General features: G+C 47.4%; 1 protein-coding gene across 1 annotated transcript in view; it reads left to right on the forward strand.

The window, feature by feature from the left end:
- Positions 1-64: 64 nt before the first annotated feature.
- The window catches only part of HPS4 (HPS4 biogenesis of lysosomal organelles complex 3 subunit 2), a 31,607-nt gene continuing 13,245 nt past the window's right edge, over positions 65-18,426 (forward strand). The window contains exons 1-7 of the mRNA XM_036740487.1: positions 65-136; positions 1,836-2,396; positions 5,261-5,351; positions 6,050-6,193; positions 7,650-7,757; positions 8,214-8,330; positions 10,394-10,488. Coding sequence (XP_036596382.1) covers positions 2,356-2,396; positions 5,261-5,351; positions 6,050-6,193; positions 7,650-7,757; positions 8,214-8,330; positions 10,394-10,488 — 596 coding nt within the window. The 5' untranslated portion in view covers positions 65-136; positions 1,836-2,355. The remainder of the gene's footprint in view (positions 137-1,835; positions 2,397-5,260; positions 5,352-6,049; positions 6,194-7,649; positions 7,758-8,213; positions 8,331-10,393; positions 10,489-18,426) is intronic.

Genomic DNA, 18,426 nt, shown 5'->3' on the forward strand with positions numbered 1-18,426 from the left:
GCTGACGCCGGCCCCCTCGCCCGGCGCTCCCGGCGTCCCCCGCGACCGAGCTGGGGCGGGGCCAGGGAGGGGGAGGTGAGGGGGCGGGGCGGGCCCTGCACGTGACCAGGAGGGCTGCCGCTCGCGCCGCGCTCAGGTAGTCTGGGAGGGTTCGGGAGGAGGGAGGATGGTGGGCTGGGGAGGAGGACCCCCCCTCCCGTTCCTCCCCCCCGCCACTGGCCCTCGGGCGCAAACCCCTCGGCCTCATGGGGTCGGAGGTAGGGGCCGCGGGCAGCGGCTGAAGTCCCGACCCCCTCCCTTGGGCTGACTGCGCACGCGCAGACCCGGGAGGCCGCGAGCCAGGAGGGAACCCGGAGCCGGCGCGGCTGCTCCAGTGACCACTGGGGGAAACTGAGGCCCAAAGGCGTCCAGCGGCCTGCGAATGAGCGACGGGGCCGGGGTTTGGGTGCCCAAAGGGGAAGGAGCCTCAGTGCACTTTAGTCAGCCAGCGTTTATTAAGCTCCTGCCAGGTACCTGGCGCTGTGCTAAGTCCTGGGGATACAGATGCATGTTAAGTGCTAAGAGCTGGGGCAAAAAACCCAGCGAGCATTTATTAAGCTTCTACTAGGTACCAGGCACCGTGCCAATCGCTGGAAATACAAATCAGTGAGCCTTGAGTGCCTACTGCGTTCTAAGCTCTGGGGCTCCAACGGCAGAGCACTTGGAAGAGAAGAGGCTGGAGGGGAATCTTAGAACACTGGCGCCTTAGCACCTAGCATGATCTTAGATTGGAACCTTAGTACACAGAACGTCAGGCTTGTAGGAACGGACAACACTTAGGACCTAGACCAATTCCTTTTTTACAGAGGAGGAAAGTGAGGCCGGGAGGTCATGCACCACGTCAGTGTCAGCTGAGATTTGGGACCCGGGCCTCCTGACTTCCAGCCTGCGGCTCTCCCTTCCACACCCCTTCTCTTCTCCCCCGGTCTTCTCCGGGTTCATTTCCATTCAGTAAGCCTTATCTAGTCATTATGCCCAGGGCCAGATGGACACAGAGGTGAAAAGGACTGTATAGACTCTAGTTGTCTCCCCTTCATCAGAATTGCTTGTCATCCCAGGGGCTGAGCCTTCTCTGCACACTTTGACCTGCTTTGACCTCTGGGAGAAGGGCTGCACTCATTCCCCATTGTAGGCTCTGTGTTCTTAGAGGGCAGATGCTCTAGGTGGACATTGGGGTGGGGCCTTATGTCCACCAGGTACATAATATTTAGTAGCTGAGTATTCAAAAGCCCAACTGGCAAGTTCTGGTTTTGTTGTTTCAGAACCTGCCCACCTCTGGGGAATTCACATCCTTTTACTTTATTTCAGTTTCAGGCTGCCAAGGGCGTAGTTCCTTAATTTCTGTTTTGTTAGTGCCACGCATGGCTACCTGAATGTTCCCAGAGAGATTTGCCACCCCCATTACTGGATAGTAACTCCAGTGAGAAGAGACAAGGAGGAGGAGAGAAAACCTGGATTCAGATTTTGCTCCCTGGCTTATCTACTGTGTGACTTTTGAGGCCTCTACACCTTAGTTTTCTCATGGATAAAGTGGGGATAGTTCTCTTACAAGGCTGTTGTAGGGCAAATGCGATAAAGAATCACATAAGTCTGGGATAATAGTACCCATTTATGTGATACTTGATGGTTTCGGGACTTTCTGCGATGATCTGTCACTCATTGACATTTCTTTTCTTAATTGTAGTATTTAAACCTCAAAGAAAACTCTTTGGAAATATTTGCATCTGCTGATGCCTGTGAGGTCACATGATGGGAGCATGGATTTTGAAATAATTTATTCATTATGTTCATCCTAGGGTTAAAATGCTAGTTGGAACTGGAAGCACCAGGCTGCAAATAGAAGTATACGGACACCTTTGAACTGGAGGAGAGGGGGTGACTGCACCCCTCCAACAGGATGTGGCTGGGGAAAAGTGCCTTGGAGATTTCGTAGCATAGTCGGTGAAGGAATGCTTCAGGGCAGGGGCCTGTAGGGGCTGTCTGGTCTGCTTGGATTTCTTGGTAGAAGCTTTGTTTCGTTGAACATCTCATTTCTGTGATAAGGAAATTTAAAGCTGTTACCTCCTCTGCTTAAGACGTTCTAGAGACCCCTAGGCCTGTGAAGAAGAAAGCATCCGGCGCACCTTTCCTCAAGCTCAGCATGACTATTGTGAACAGCTAAAAGAAAGGCTGCCAAGCCTCTTCCCATTGGATTGGTGAAGTCAAGGGAGGGAAAGCCTGCCATTGCTACTGGAAAGGGAGATGGCTGAACAGGTTTTAGTGGAGATGAAAACTCATATGAGGACTATGAGGCAGATTTAAGGCAAGCCAAAGTAAATGGCCACCTCTGCCTTAGCAGGAGCCAAGGCAGTCTCTTGGTGAGTAGCCCATCAGCCCTATGACTTATGTGAAGTCTGCTGTGGAACAGCTCTGCTGCATATTTATTGATTTTATGTTATTATTATTTTGCTTATTTATTTTTAAAAATGCATTTTATGAAGGTGCTGATTCAGTATAGAGCTTCAGTCCAACAGATGTATTAAACCTTGCATGTACTAGGTACTTTGCGGTTTCCCAAGTGTTTCCATGAAGTCACAGAATCTCAGTGTTGGAGGGACCCAGGGAGGTCATCTAGTCTGAGCCATCTGTGAACAGCATCACTGACATGTGCTCGTTCACTGCTTGAACACATCCAGAAAGGGAACCCCACTTGGGATGGCTCTGATCATCAGGAAGTCTTTCCCTAGGTCAAGCCTCAACCTCCCTCTGCCCTTAGCCCTTGGTTCTGCCCTTGGGGGTCCAGTCAGAACAGAGCCCACCCCTTTTCCAGCTGCTGGGCTGTTGGGTATTTGAAGATAGCTATAGCATCCCTTTTAAGTCATACCCCTTGCCATTCTCACTGCCCTCCAGATTATTGGCCTCCTTCCTAAACTGTGGTATCCAGCACCAAACCCAGGCCTCTAGAGACATCACCACCTTCTTCCTGGCCTCTCTGTGTTGATGTACCACAAGGGCCCGTTGTGTTTGGCTGAAGCCTACTGTTGATGTGGATTGAACCTTCAGCCTGGTCAGATCTTTTATTAGATGAGCTGCTGTCTAGCCCTGCCCTCCTGGCTGATACTTGGGAGGTTTTCCCATCTCTTATGTCATTTGTTCCTCATGATAATCCTGTCAGGTCATATTGTGGCTGTTTAATCAGTGAGGGGATGGTCTTGGGTGAAATGTCATGCCCAGAGTCACATTCCTTATGAGTGGCAGCATTAAACGCCAATCCAGGCCTTGTGAGTCCAGTTCCAGCCAGGCCTCTTAACCCTTGCATACTTCGGACTCTCTGTGAGCCCCTTCCCAAACAAGCGAATGCTTTTTAGAGCTGTCAACGTGGAAGATGTCACTGCACTCAGTCTTTTGGTGACAGTGTCACCATTAGTAGATTGCCTTAAGGACCAATCGGAGGCCTTACCTCATTCAGCCTCACAAGGCTTTTGTGGGGCTTGGATAGAATCATTCTTTTGGAAGTGTTCTGGCACAGTATAAATGTCAGCCTTTGTTATTTATAATTAAGTAATTTCCATCATTGTAGACAGATGTTTGGGGTGTGCTGAATTTTCCTATTCATGGAGGTCTGGCCAGGATGCCTCTTAATGAATCTTAACAAAGTTCCCTGATTCATTCCAAGATGTTTTAACTTAAAACAATCCAATTCAGTAATCAAGGTTGATTCATCAAACATTTAAATGCCTTCTTGGAGGCAGAAAGACTCACGTTCGAAACCTGCCTCAGATACTTAACTAACATGTAACTGTGGGCAAGTCACATGCCGTCTGCCTCAGTTTCCTCATCTGCAAAGTGGACTTATACCAGCACCTAGGTCCCAGGGTTGTTGTGAAGGTCAAATGAGCTAATATTTGTAAAGTGGTTTGCAAACTTTAAGGTTTGCTCCAGAAATGTTAGCTGCTATTATCATTACTACTACTACCGGCAAGGAACTGCACTCAAGTCTGGGAATAGAAGGATGAAAAGTGATACAGGCCCTGTCCTCAGGTAGCTTATAGTCTGTGGGGGAAGAGGTGGAGATAGACATTTGCCCATGTTATCCTCATAACAACACTGAGGAGTATTGCTATTCCCAGTTAGGAAAGGATGAAAAACAAAGCTCAGGGAATTTTCCTGTTAGGCAGACTTTGAGCGGGACAAGAAAATGAGGCAGAATGGGGATCGAGAGGGCCCTGGGCTAGGCCAGGGCCCCACGCTGACCAGCTCCTGAGGCTCACCAAGGAGCCTCCCAGCCACCTCTGTGACATTGGCCATGCCACGAGGCCCATCTGGTCCTCAGTTCTCTGAACAGTAGAGGTCAGAGCTTTTGGTAAAATGCAGAGCATTAAGAAGGGGAGGTCTGTGCCCCCCAGGCTTCTGGCTGTGGCAGCAGCCCCGAGGACCCCTGGGTACCCAAGATGAAGGATCCTTAACAGCTGCTCCCATGCCCAGAGCATTTGAAGGTGTAAAGAGCGCTTTCCTCTAAGCAGTCCTCAGGTAGGCAGTGCTGGGTGTTATCTTTATTTTTAATAAGGAGGGTTCTGACACTCAGAGAGCTTGAAGTGACTTTCTTGCAGTTATGCACCAAGTCATCTTCAGAAGGGGAATTTTAAAGAAGTCTGGCCTTGTAGTGAGATAATCTGGGTTCACATCCTGCCTCTTGTCACTTCTTCCATGTGTAACCCTCAGCACTGTGGGCCCCAGCCTCCACATCTGTAAAAGGAGGACTCTGAAGGCCCTTCCAGCTGCAGGTCCATGAGCCTGGGATCCCAGGGCTCTTCCAACTCCCTTTGATGCCCTTTGTACTTTCCCAACTTCCACTGTGCCGACATCGTCGGCTGCCCCCAACTTCCTCTTAATGGGACAGGAACTTAGTTATCAAAAGAAAGCGGTGAATGGTGTGGTTGAAAAGTGAAGGCTCATTGTTTCAAACACAACTTGTCATCGTGGGCGCCTCATTCCTCCTTTCTCTTATCCTCATTCTTTTCTGGACGGATGGTCTCGAATGCATAGAGACGATTTCTGGGTCTACGCTCCTGCCCTTGGGCGGTGGTCCTATCTGTTTGTAGTTCAGAGAGTCCAGAAGGATTGGCTGACATTGAATCATGAGCCTTTCAGGGACTAGATGGAGTTGGGAAGCTTGGTTAAAAATGGTGGCATCACAGGATGCTAAGAAACGTGCTGTCACCCTGCCTCTCTGTCTCCCCAGGTGGAATTATTTTTTTCTTTACGATGGCTCAAAGGTAAAGGAAGAAGGAGACCCAACAAGAGCCGGCATTTGCTATTTCTATCCTTCTCAGGTAAGCCGTGTGGTATTTTGCTCAGGAGTCCAGCACCTACTGCTCCTACGTGGAAGTTTTTAAAAATTGGGGCCCTCAGCTACGTGTGATCTGGGAACAAGGTTTTGTTTTATTTGGAACATGCATGGGTGTGTGCCTCCCCTGTGCCTGGTACCGTGCTATGTCCTGGGGAGGACACACAGTTCAGATGAAACCAACCCCTGTCCACATAAAGCTTACAGCTTATCCCCAGTTCTTTGTCATCAGATCACTGGTTCAGGTCTTGAAATCTCTGGATTATTTTGTTCTTCTGCATCACTGCTTCCCCCTATTACCTGAGCCTCCCCTTAGCAAAGTAGATATTGATGTCTGCCAGTGTGATGACTGTGACTTGGACAAAGGCCTCATCTTTGTCCTGGAAGTAAACCCCTCAATTTGTGCCACTCTGGCCTCTCGGTCCCTAGATGAGATTGCTTTAGCCGTGAAAGGCAAGGGCATTTGTGCGTGTGCCCATGCTCAGTGCCAGGCACACATTTGGTGCTGTATAAATACTTCATCCTTTTCCCCTTCCTTGGCACGAAATGATTTGTTCCAGCATCCACTCCCCCAGTCAATGTTCTCTTATCGTTCCACCATCTACATAGCGAGTGTCCCTTCTGTGTCCAGACAAGAGATGAAGGATTTCAGTTTCTTCTTTGGCATCCACTCCTTTCCCACAGACTGCGCTTGATCAGCAGGAGTTCCTCTGTGGACAGATTGCTGGAGTTGTCCGCTGTATTTCTGAAATTTCCGGGTCTCCTCCCAGTCTTGTTCGTCTAAGGAAATTAAAATTTGCCATAAAGGTTGATGGAGATTACCTTTGGGTAAGTTACAGATCTACACTGATTATGGGAGATATGAATAGGCAGTGGATTTCATTGGGGTAGGGAGCTTCCAGTGAGGAAAGTCCCTCTGCCGGTGCAGGTCAGCACCCGTCCTGAATGTGGAGTCTTTGGGAGATGCCCACAGTCCTCAGAGCTGAAGTGACTCGCTGAGTGCCCCATAGCCAGGCGTTGTCAGAGGCAGGACATGGATTCTGGTTCTCAGATGAGAGCTATTTAAAAACGATGTTTGTGGTTTGGTTTAGTGATGGGAATGGTGTAACCACATTTAGACAGTGTCACTTTTTTAGTCAGAAAGCCCAGGGTGTCATTCACTGCTGGTGAAGACAGTCACCCTCCGGCCTTCTCTGCAGCTTCTTTCTAACCAGAGAGCATTGGGGCTCATTTTCCTAGTGTCTGGGAACTCCATTTACTCTGATTTACAACTTGAGTTCCACCTTCATGGTTACCTTGTTTCGTCAGGAAGATGGGCTGGGAGACCTAGAAACCGTAATGCATTTAGGGGCATAACGCTTTGAGTTTTAGGGAACACAAGAAGATTGAAGCCATTTTCTTCTCCAATAAGCAGTCTGTGTGCATGCCTTCTGTAGCCAGTCTAATATGTATTCTAGAATCAAAGACTTTTCAAGCTGAAGGGAACCTTGGACAGCAGCTAGTTCAGTTGCCTCATGGCAAGGACGAAGATACTGAGGGGCCCTGAGGCCAAACAGCTGGGCCCAGTCACTCAGCCATCTGTTCTCATGTGTCTGTCATTTCAAAGGCAGCCTCTGTGTTAGAGCAGCGTGGCTCCTTGAAATTATTTCTGTAGAAGTGGGACAGGGCAGTTATTCAGTTCAACAAGTATTTATTGAATAGCTACCATGGAACCAGCATCAAGAGGCCTCATCTGTATGAAGCCCATGATCTAGTTGGGGACATGAGAAATTCATGCATGGAAAAATTAGAAATATTCTAGATAACTGTTATAATAAAGGGTTAAATAGAATATAATTGGGAGTCAAGCTGTAAGTCATCCAGTAAACATTTATTAAGCACCTACTGTGTGCCAGACACCATGCTAAGCCCAGGGATACAAAGAAAGGGAAAAACAGTCCCTGCCCTGACGGAGTGCAGTCTAATGGGATGTATGGTATCAGTTAGTGTGATGGGCTGTCAGCAAAGACAGAGAAGTGTGGGTGGAAGTGAAAGAGAGGCATTTGAACCTGGCCCTGGGGGATGAGGATTTGAACTGGGAGAGAAGAGGGCCAGGAAAGCCTATTGAGTGGGAGGTCAGCAGGAACTGATGAGGAGGGATGCTGAGGATGCCAGGCTGGAGTGGAAGCGTGTGCTGGGGAGTCTGGATGGCCAGTGAGACCAGACCCCAGAGACTTTTAATGCCCCAGTGGGGGGGGTGCTGCAACCTTAGGTATAGCTTTGTGGGGTCCCTCTGTGTCCAAAGGTCCTGGGCTGCACAGTAGAGCTCCCCGATGTCAGATGCAAGGAATTCCTGGATCAGCTGATTGGATTCTTTCGTTTTTATAATGGACCCGTTTCTCTGGCTTACAAGGTATGTAGATGCAGATTAGTCGGCCCCACTTCATCTACAGGGCCCCTTTTGGAAGGCGGAATGCCTCATAATGCTGAGGGCTGCTCTTTGATCACGTTTATAGGACTGTCCTCTTTCTCCTGGAGCTGTTAGCACCTGCCATGCTGCTGAGTAACTGCATCCTCCCATGTCCGTTGTCTCCCCCATCCCCTCATCCTGAGGGTTAGACAGCAGGTGTTCACATTTCAGCTCCTGGCTCCCTAGCCTATGCCACTGGAGGTAGCAGCTAGCTTCAGGGCTGTGGAGGGGAGTGTCCCCATTCTGCTTCTCCAGAGTCCCCTGCCTAGAGAGAGCGTACCACAGAGGACCCTTCCCTGCCTCCCCAGAGAGCAGTGTTGGCTTTGAATGACTCGGCCAGAGGGGCTTTCCTCAGGTCTGCAGGTGTCATGGATTTATCTGCGGTCATTCCTGTTTTAGACTCATCCTCAGGAAGAGCTGAACAGAGAGTGGGACAGTTTCGTCGACTATCTTCTGAAAAACACCAGTGAGCTGCACAAAATATTCAATTCCCTTTGGAATTTGGATAAAACTAAGGTAACCCGACCATGAGAATAATTGCTTCTCCAGCTTATTTTAAAAATGGAATGTCTGTGTCCATATATGTGTACATATACATGTATACATGCCCCCACATGTATGTGGTGTTCCACTAGGCACCATAGAGAAGCAACATGGCAAACTGGATGGCGTCCTGGTCTCTGAAGCAGGAAGGTCTGAGTTCGAATCTGTCCTTGACACCTGATCTCTGTGATTCGAGCCTCGGCAGCTCCCTCAGACTCTGCTTTCACAGGATTCTGGGTTTGGAAGTGGAAGGGACTTTAGAGACCATTCTGTCCAGCTCTTCTCTGTTTAGTAATAATACTGGCGAGCATTTATATGGTGCTGTAAGGTGGTCAGAGCATTTCACAGCTGTTACCTCGTCGGATCCTCATGACAGCTCTGCTGTTGGCATGCCCATTTTACAGATGAGGAAACTGAGGCAGGCTCATCCAGGGTCACACACAGGCTGGGTTTTATACCGTGCTACCCCCATATTCAGTGCCTTGACTCTACATCACATGGCCTGGTTTCAAATCTTGCCTCTGACAGTGACTACCTGTGTGTTGTTGGACTCTCAGTTTCCTTATCAGTAAAATAAGGGGGTTGTACAAGAGAGTCCCTGATATCTCTTCTAGTTACAGATTTGTAATTGATATGATATGATATTACATGACATGATATGACATGGCGTGATATGATATGACATGATAGGATATGATATGAAATAATCCTAATGACATGTGAGATGCAATAAGATGGTGGGAAGAGAGGTCTCATGAAACGTCAGGATCCCCTGCCAGCATTATCCACTTTTGTACTGCTTAGAGCTGACGATAAGTGTTTGGCCGTAGTCAGGAAGAGAGAAGGCAAGACTGCAGGGTGAGGTTGGGGAGAGAGGCTGCAAAGCCCCTGCTTTTGATTAGGAGATAGTCTCTGCCATGGGAGTGGGTGAGATGTGGGCTGGGCAGGCAGCTGGCCTGGACTCCCACACTCTCTGCTTCTCATCATCCTTGATGGTGGTGAACGTTATGTCCTTTGGAAAGGCACCCAAGGGAAACAAAGGGGTTTATTTTCCATTGAAAACTGAAGTTCCTGAAGGTTGCCAGAGGAGAGGATTGATGTCTCTGTGGCTCTGATATTGGCTTCCATGCTTCTCCAGGTTGAGGTGCCCACCCATGGCCTCCAACACTTAGTTCTGAGCCTGGCATGTAGGCGCTGAACAAACACTTCCTGATTGGTTTCATTTCAGTCGATTTCCAGCTCTGAGGGTGGGTTTGCACAGTGCCCACCTCACAGACCCACCTGCTTTTTTTAAACAAAATGTCCCCATGGGCTTGGGAGATGCTTCAGTCTGTAGCTGAGCAAAAAAGGAACCATATGGGGACCAAACCCAAGGTTTTAGTTTCATTTATATGTTGCTGACAGATTAATGACGTTTCTAGGACACTTACGAAAAAGGAAGGTGGCCAGCAGGCATCTTGTCAGGTGTTACAGGAGGGTTCTGATGGCTGTAGCATCCTCATCTAAGGGCAGGCAGGGTCATTCCTGGCCGGGTGGGGGCCTGGGGCTTTCTCTTCCTGTGTTTTTGCCTGGAGTCTTAAGGGGAAGAACTTAGGAAAGCCAGGCAGTGAGTGAGTGCAGCTGGAGGGAGGGAGGGAGGTGGTGGAGCAGGGTGGTGCTAATTGTACAGGAGGCCTTAGGCCCTTTTTATTCCCAGTGTTAGCATCAGAAACCACTTCCTGCCACTCCTGCTGAAGGGCAGCTCTGGCCCCCCTCCAGATGCCCTTGTTTACTCTGTGCTGGGGACAGTGTGGAGGGCCATGTCCTGTCATTCCTTCCACCTCCCAAGCTTGTTCTTGCTGCTGGGTTTTGTGACATCAGCCCTTTTGAGGATGGAAAGATAGGCCAAGCCAGGGTGTTGACTTGATCTCACCATGGAGCACGCTCAGCTTTTCTAGAGTTAGGCTTAGGACTTGTCCATGCCTTGCCAAAAACTCCCTGCCCTCCTTCACCCAGTCCTTGTTAAGCTGTTGTCTGCCTTCTCTTTTTTTCGACAGGTGGAGCCCCTCCTCTTACTAAAAGCTGCTCTCATTCTGCAAACCTGCCAGCGATATCCTCACATTCTGGCTGGCTGCATCCTCTATCAGGGACTGTGAGTAACTTAGCGCCCCATCTTGTTTATTGCAGGGGTCATGCTTCAGAGCTCAGCCTGGCACTGACCCCTTTGTTCATAGCCCCTTCCTGGCTGTGCTCTTGTTGTGAGAGTGAGCCAAGACTGGTACTCTGGGTGCTGGCGTGTGTTGCAAACAGAAGATGCCCTAGGTTTGATTTGGGGGCTATGTGGATCCTGTTCAGTAAAGCCAGAAGGGATTAGGGGAAGGGAGGGCTGGGATTTTTCATTGTTCAGTGGAGAGAGATGAATTTATTTTTAATGATAATTTTTTTTGACCAGTAAAAAAAAAAATTTTCCCTCCTATTCCAACTCCCTCCCTCTCTCCTCCCCCAATTGAGACTGAAAGAAAAACAAAATCTCTGTTGCAAACATGTAATATCAAGCCCAACAAATGTCTGCATTGGCCATGTGTATCAGCAAGGCAAAATCACAATATAGACAATAATTTTGAATATGCCTATGTGGTACTGTATCGCAAAATATGAGACTCTCTGTATAGAAGGCAGAAGCAAACCATTTATTCAGACATTAGAGAACCAGGTCCCCAAACCAATAAGTCCAACCCATCCAAGCAGCAAACAGATTCCAGAATCAGTAAGTCCACTTTATCATAACAGCAAAGAATCTAAAATACTATGTCACAGCAGGGAGCCAAGCCATCGCATAACCTTCTGCCCCCTGCTGGGGCCTGGCCACCAACAATCACTCACAGCACAGCACACATGTGCTCTCTCTCTCAGCTCTAACTACTTTCCCAGAATTTCTTATGACATACTTTCCTTTTCCTCTCAGCAAGCTCCTGCCACCATATGTGAGGCTTCCTGTGATGTAAGCAGGTCACATGGCCTGTTAATGGGAGGGAAAGACCTTTAAATCTAAATTGTTATTGCATCACGTCCAAAAAATGTCTTAGTCTGTCCTTTAAATGCTTCATCTCTTTATCTGGAGGCAAGCAGCATGTTTCATCATTAGTCCTCTGAAATAGTTGGTGGTTGCTACACTGATTAGAGTTCCTAATTCTTTCAGAGTTTGGTTGTCTTTTCCATATTGTGGTCATTGTATAAATTGTCCTCCTCGTTCTTCTCACTTCACTCTGCATTAGTTCATATAAATCTTCACAGACTACTCTGAAACTATCCCCTTAACATCATGTCTTACAGCACAATAGTATCCCATAACATTAATGTACTATAGCTTGTTCAGCCTTCCACAATTTTTAGGCATCCCCCTAGACTCTTATTTATGGAAGTCTTATTTCATTAAAGGTCCTTTTTTTTCCACCCTTGTGGCATCAGGCTCAGTTTTGTTAGGTGAATTATTCTTGGCTGTAAGCCTATACAAACTCTTTGCCTTCTGGAATATCGTATTTCAAACTCTTTGCTTCTTTATAGTGTTAGCAGCTTCTTGGTCCTTTAATTCTTTCTTTCTGGCTGTTTGACATATTTTTTCTTTAACCTGAAAGCTTTGGATTTGGGCTATAATGTTCCTGTGAATTTTCATTTTGGGGCTTCTTCCAGAAGGTGACCAGTGGATTCTTTCTGTTTCCACTTTGCCCTCCGGTTCTATGAGACCTGGGCAGTTTTCTTTAAAGATTTCTCGAAACAAGATGTCCAGGCTCTTTGGCCATGGCATTTAGGTGGTCCAGTGATTCTTAAATATTCTCCTCAGTCTATTTCCAGATCAGTCATTTTTGCCATGAGATACCTTACATTCAATTCTATTTTATTAATCTTTTGACTCGGTTTTTATCTTCTTATGGCCATAGGAAGTCATTGACTTTCGTTTGGTCCATTCTAATTTTCAGGGAGTTTGTTGCCAGAGTAAGGTTTTGTACCTTTCGCGCCATACTGTAAATTCCCTTTCCAACTCTTTCTTCCATGACTGTAATGTGTTTTCCAAATGTTTCCTCTAGTGGTCTCATGTCATTGATTAAAATATTTTAAATGCTTGCTTCATCTTTTCTAGGAATTCTAGTTGAATTTATGCCCAAACTGTGTTTTTCTTTGAGGCTTTGCTTTTGACATTTTGGAGTTATTCTTTCCTTCTGCGTTTGTGTCCCCAGGGTCTCTGTCACCATAATATCTTTGAATGGCTGGAGTCTCTTTTTGTTTTCTTATTCTTCCAAGCTACTTCCTATTTTTAGATTTGTTGTTAGGACTGGGCTTTGCCATGCTTCTGGAAGAAAGGTCTAGGCTGGTTCTATTGCTGCTTTCTTGGGAGTATTGAGTCTCCTGTTATTCAGGATCTCAAGGGCAGCTGGAGATCTGTGAGCTTTCGGTGTTCCCAGAGTGGTCTGATTGCTACCCCCCTGGTCTGAGCTCTAAGGGTTCCAGACCTGGATTTGGATCTGAACCACAGTAGACCACTGCTAGACTCAGCCCACCAACTGGGAAGTGCTGCTGATTCAGAGTAATAGCACTATAGGCTCTCCTTGGGACTAGAATTCTGGCCCTGGGTATTCCTCTGCAATCTTCAGGTTTGACTAAAGCTAGAACTGAAACCCTACTCTGTCTCTGGGGTCAAAGACACATCATGGTTGTGTGCTTCTGAATTTGGCTTCTACATAGCCTCGGGTTTACTGCTATTCCTTAGCTAGAACACCCACTTTGGACCCAGGTCCCCTCCTCAGTCTGTTCTGGACCTCTCATCTGGAATTGGGCAGTACGCAACAAAGCCATCAATTGGCACCCATTCCTACACTCTGCATGGGATACCTAGCATGGGTATGGGGCCTCTTCTTGCTTAGCACAGACTGTCCCTGGTTGCTAGATTGCTCTGCATGGCGGGCTCCTGGCTAGACCCCTACCCCAGTGTCAACACACCTCCCTCTTGATGCTGATCTGGGTTAGACAGGTGATTCACTGTCATTTTATCTTGGATTTTCCCATCTGGATTCTGTCTTCTGGATCTCTTTGGAAGAGTTTTAGTGGGGAGAGGAAACTTACTGAACTGCTTCCTCCTGCGTTGCCATCTTGGTTCCTGAGATAGATGAGTTTAAGAGGCCATTTTGTTACCAGGTGCAACTCAGCCCTAACTCCAAATGTTCATTTCAGAGCTTCTTCTGTCCTCCACTTTACTCTAGAAATTAAGGATTTAGTATTTGGACATGGTGCTGGGTGCTAGCACTACAAAGCCACTGTCCTCTCAAGGAGTGTACGTTCTCCTGGAGGGTAAAACATGTGCACAGCCAAGGAAATACAAGGTCATTTGAAAGAAAGAAACAGTACAGGCCCCAGGGTAATCAGAAAGGCTTCCTGTAGAAGCCACCCTAGGCATTGCATTGGAGCCCTGAAGGGAATGAAGAACTAAAAGAAGTAGAACTGAGAAGAGGTGTATGTTCTAGGTTCAGTTCTAGGTACAGCTTGTGTAAAAGCAGGGGCATGGTAGGGGTGTGTTTCAACAATCCAGCTAGCAGCTGTTGTGGGGGTGAAAGACCAACACAAGCCCAGCAACAAGAATGCTACCAGCATGCTGCAAAAGCACAGGTTCTTTTGATCTGCTTTAGTAAGGAAAGCAATGTTAAGGGGTTGACAAGCTTATTTTAATTCAGCATATAAATATTATTCACTTAGTTCAGGGGCAAAAACCAGCACCTTGAACTTCAGAGCGAAGTACAAACATTGACAGACAGACCTTGTCTGATTCAAATCCCAATACATAGTTACCAGAGTTTAACAAAGTCTCAGCATCTGGGTTACAAGCTGGAGGGCTCTTAGCTACAGCTGCCCAGAGTCTCTGTATCAGCACCACCGCGAGTGAGAGCCCTGCGCGAATGGCTCTGTCTTCTCTTCTTAAAGCATTTCAGACGTCATCAAACGTCATCTGAATGACCAGAACTTAGGCTCCTATGAGGGTGATGCCAGGTTTGGGGACCAGCTGCTAGGACAGTTTCACTGGACAAGGGAAGTGGTAGGAAATAACCCTGTGTATCAGTAAGGCAAGATTCATGACCTCGAAGATGACCATGAACATGCCTGTATTTTTTGGAATCGCAAAATATAAGAGATTCTCTAGGTGGAAGGCAGGGGAATTATAACATTTATTTAGACACCAGAGGATTAAATCCCAAAACCAGTAACTCCAACCCAACATAGCAACAGTTGTATCCCAAAGCCAGTAAGTCCACCTCAATGTAACAACAAAGAAATTATAACACAGTATTACAACAAAGAACCAAGTCATCTTGTAACCTTCCTCTCTGCTGGGTCCTTCTTGTAAACACTCACGAATCCTGGCTACTGTCTGCTTGCTTGTGTTCTCTTCTCTCTTAGTTCTCTGGTCTCCACAGGTCTCTGGTCTCCACTCTCTGCTCTGCGCTCTGTCTCATCTCTCTGTAGCATTTTCTTGTCTCTCTGTAGCTCTCTGAGTTCTGTACCTCACTGGTCTGCAGATTCTAGGCTCTGTTGTCTTGGAGTTCTTACTTCTTTTCCTTGGGCTGAATTCTGACCTTAATGGCTACCTTTTGGTTATATGCACTCTTCTTAGGGCCCCAGGGCCTCATGCCTAGTCAGCGAAAGGGTGTAGGCCTGGGGCTTAGCACTTAGTAAGTAAAGGGTGTAGGCCTGCCTCTAATCAAGCCTCCCTTAACTAGCCCCACCTGAGGCCTATTGAATGGGCAGGAAGGATCTTTAATCACTGATTGGCATCATGCCCTGGAAGGGGAGGTGGTGGGATAGAATTGACAAGATTTGGCTACTGATTTAATTAAGGGAGAGATGGGGCTAGGGAGATGGAAGGGAGAACAAAAGTGATTAGGAGATGGTAGTTCCCTCAATAGAAATTGAGACTACCAGAGGAAGGCTAGGCATGGGGGTGGGGAGCAGGTGGAAAGGATGAGGAGTTCCGTGTTGCTCATGTTGAATTTGAGATGCTGATGGGCTCCATGAGGAAAAGGGGGTGGTAAAGGACCAGAATTCTGCAGAGAGGAGAGATTAGGGTGAGACAGATGGATTGCTTTCTTGATTTGGGAGTCATTTGCATAGAAAACCCATTAGAGCACCTGAAATCACCGAGGGAGAGAGACTAGAGAGAGAAAAGGACCCAGAGCAGAGTCTTGGGAGAAACACACTCCATGGCATGGGATGGATGATTGTTTAGGAAAGGAGAAGGAGAAATCAGGTGGGAGGAGAACTAGGTCAGAAGCCAGAGGCCAGATGGTTGACAGCATCGGAACCTGCTGTAGAATGAAAAGTGTTGGATTTAGTAGTTAACAGATTATCGGTAACCTCAGAGGGAATCATTTCTGTTGTTGAGTGTTGGGGTCAGAAGCCAAATTGCAACAGGTTGAAGAATGTGTGAATGAGAAAGTGGAGGTAATTGGTCCAGGGCTGCTTTGTGACCCCTTCAGCACTTCTTAAACTGTGGGTTGTGACCCCAGCCCTGGTAGACAATATTTTCAATGCATTGGTCTATGAAGGGGAAAAGACATGGACTGATCTCACAGACGGGTGACAGTGATGAGTTCTTAAAGGATCAGGGCCACCTCAGTGTGCTTGGAGACAGCAGGGAAGCAGCCAGTCGAAATGGAGAGAAGGAAGATGAGAGAGAAGTGATGATCAAAGAGCCATCTTTGTAGAATGCAAGCATTACCAGGAGGGTATGGAACAAGGGCCCAGGAGAAGTCGCAGCCTGGTCAGGAAGAAGGGCACTTTCTTTGTCAGAGACCTGAAGTGAAGGAGGGGAGAAAGGGGAATGGTGGAGGAAGAGTGTGAATTGTAGAACTGGGATGAAGACGGGGCATGAAATGGTGGCTTTGGTTTTCTCCTTAAGTAAGATGTGAGGTCCTCTCCTCAAAGTAGGGGAGAGGGTGGTGTGAGAAGTTTGAGGAGAACAGAAAATGGAGCAGTAATTGCAGGTAACATGATAGCCAGGAAAGAAATAACAGGGTGGCTGTGCAGCCAGGCGGGTCACGTTCAAACTGGAGAATGTAAATTCGTCATAGTTGTATGACTCTCCCTAGTCTTTGTCCATCATCTCACCCACTGCTTACTTCATGAGCTCAAGATGAGGTAGATGTGGGTAGGCAGCAGTTCATCTGGAAGATCTGAGGGTTTTAGTGGACAGCCAGCTCACTATGAGACATTGGTGACCTGGCAGCTGAAGGAATGATGCTCTTTTAGGATGTCTGTAGGGAGGCAGGATCCAGGCTAAGGACGTAACAAGGCTGCTCTATTCTGCCTTGGTCCACCCACATCTGAGCAGCATGTTTTGGGAAAGACACTGACTGACAAGCTGTACAGTATCTGGAAGAAGGTACCAGAATGAAGAAGAGACCAGCGATCACAACATAGGAGGATCACTTCTAGGAACAGCTGTTTATCCTTGAGATGGGTGTGATTGTTGTCTTCAAGTATTTGATATGGAGCCACCCTATAGAAGAGGGGGGAGCCTCGTTCTATTTGGTCTCAAGGGCATGATCGGGAGTATGAAGGTCAGAGAGGCAGCCTGAGGCTCCTTGAAAAGAAAAACTTCCTAACAGCTTGAGCTCTCTCAAGGAGTTAGTTCAGACCTGCACAACGTACAGCCCATGAGCAGTAAGTCATGCAAGCCTGTTTTACATGTACATTTTTTGTGAAATGCTTTTGTGGGCCGAATGGCTTGAGTTAGTTCCTGTGACGGGATGATAAGGGCTAAGAGTAGGTTGAGCATGTGGGGAAGTGGGAAGATTGGAAGGATAGAAAATTGTGATTCAGAAGTAGAGTTCCAAAGTTGTGGACTTCAGAGGCGGCATATTTCTGAGAGATTCTGCGTTGCTGTCAGTATGTGTGCAGAGTGGGGTGGAGAAGGAAAGTAACTGAATTTACAAAGGTTGAGGAACTGAGGGCTCAGGTTGTTAGTGGGATGGACAGGGGCAGAGTAGCAAATATTAAACTTTCAGAAAAAGGCAGGAAAATCATATAGAGGTTGGTAGTTGAGAGTAACAAGAATAGGGAGAGGGTGACCAAAAGAGATTCAGTGGACCTTGCCAGGGGAAAGATCACTGAGGGCTGTGGGAAGAGGCTCTGGAAGTAGCAAATAGAGGGGAAGAAATGCAAGCAGTGTCAGATTTTCTATCCTTGGGCTTAAGGATCCCTGCAGATGGTGGCTGTAGCCATGAAATTAAAAGACTTGCTGCTTGGAAGGAAAGCTGTGGCAAATCTGGACAGCAGACTAAAAAGCAGAGCCATCACCTTGCCAACAAAGGTCTGTGTAGTCAAAGCTATGGTTTTCAATGTATGGCTGTGAGGGTCAGACTATAAGGAAAGCTGAACACCACAGAATCAATACTTTTGAATTGTGGTGCTGGAGAAGACTGGAGAGTCCTTTGGGCAGCAGAGAAGTCAAATCAGTCATTACTTAAAGAAATTATTTCAGGCTATGTACTGGAAGGTCAGATGCTGAAGTACTTTGGCCACATGATGGGAAGATGAGACTCATCAGAAAACACCTGACATCGGGAAAGATTAAAGGCAAAAGGAGAAGGGGACGACAGAGGATAAGATGGAGGGATAGTGTCATGGAAGCAATGAACATGAACTTGGACAGACTTCCAGAGATAGGGGAGGATAGAAAGGCCTGAAGTGCTCACAGAGCTGGTCACACCTGAACAACTGAACAGATTATAGGCAAATTTGGAGAGAAGAGTGAAAGGATACCAAAAAGCAGAGTAGAATGACTGATGTGATGGGTGAACTGGGTGGGAGTGGAATTGGGGCAGCCTGGGAGTGTTTGGTAGGATAGCAGAATTTGGAGGATGAGTGTTCATTTGGGAGGAGGTAGTAGAAGTATGCCTTTTGTGCTTTAGGCAGTGAGCCTGGGGGCTTGGGATGGCCATGATAAGTCCCTTTGGCCTTACTAAACTTACCAACTTCATCCTCCCCATAGTTGGAGAAAGGATTTTGGAGTGTACCATCTTGGAGACAGGGCTGTGCCTGAAGC

The sequence above is a fragment of the Trichosurus vulpecula genome, chromosome 1 (genome assembly GCF_011100635.1).
Source record: "Trichosurus vulpecula isolate mTriVul1 chromosome 1, mTriVul1.pri, whole genome shotgun sequence".
Lineage (NCBI taxonomy): Eukaryota > Metazoa > Chordata > Mammalia > Diprotodontia > Phalangeridae > Trichosurus > Trichosurus vulpecula.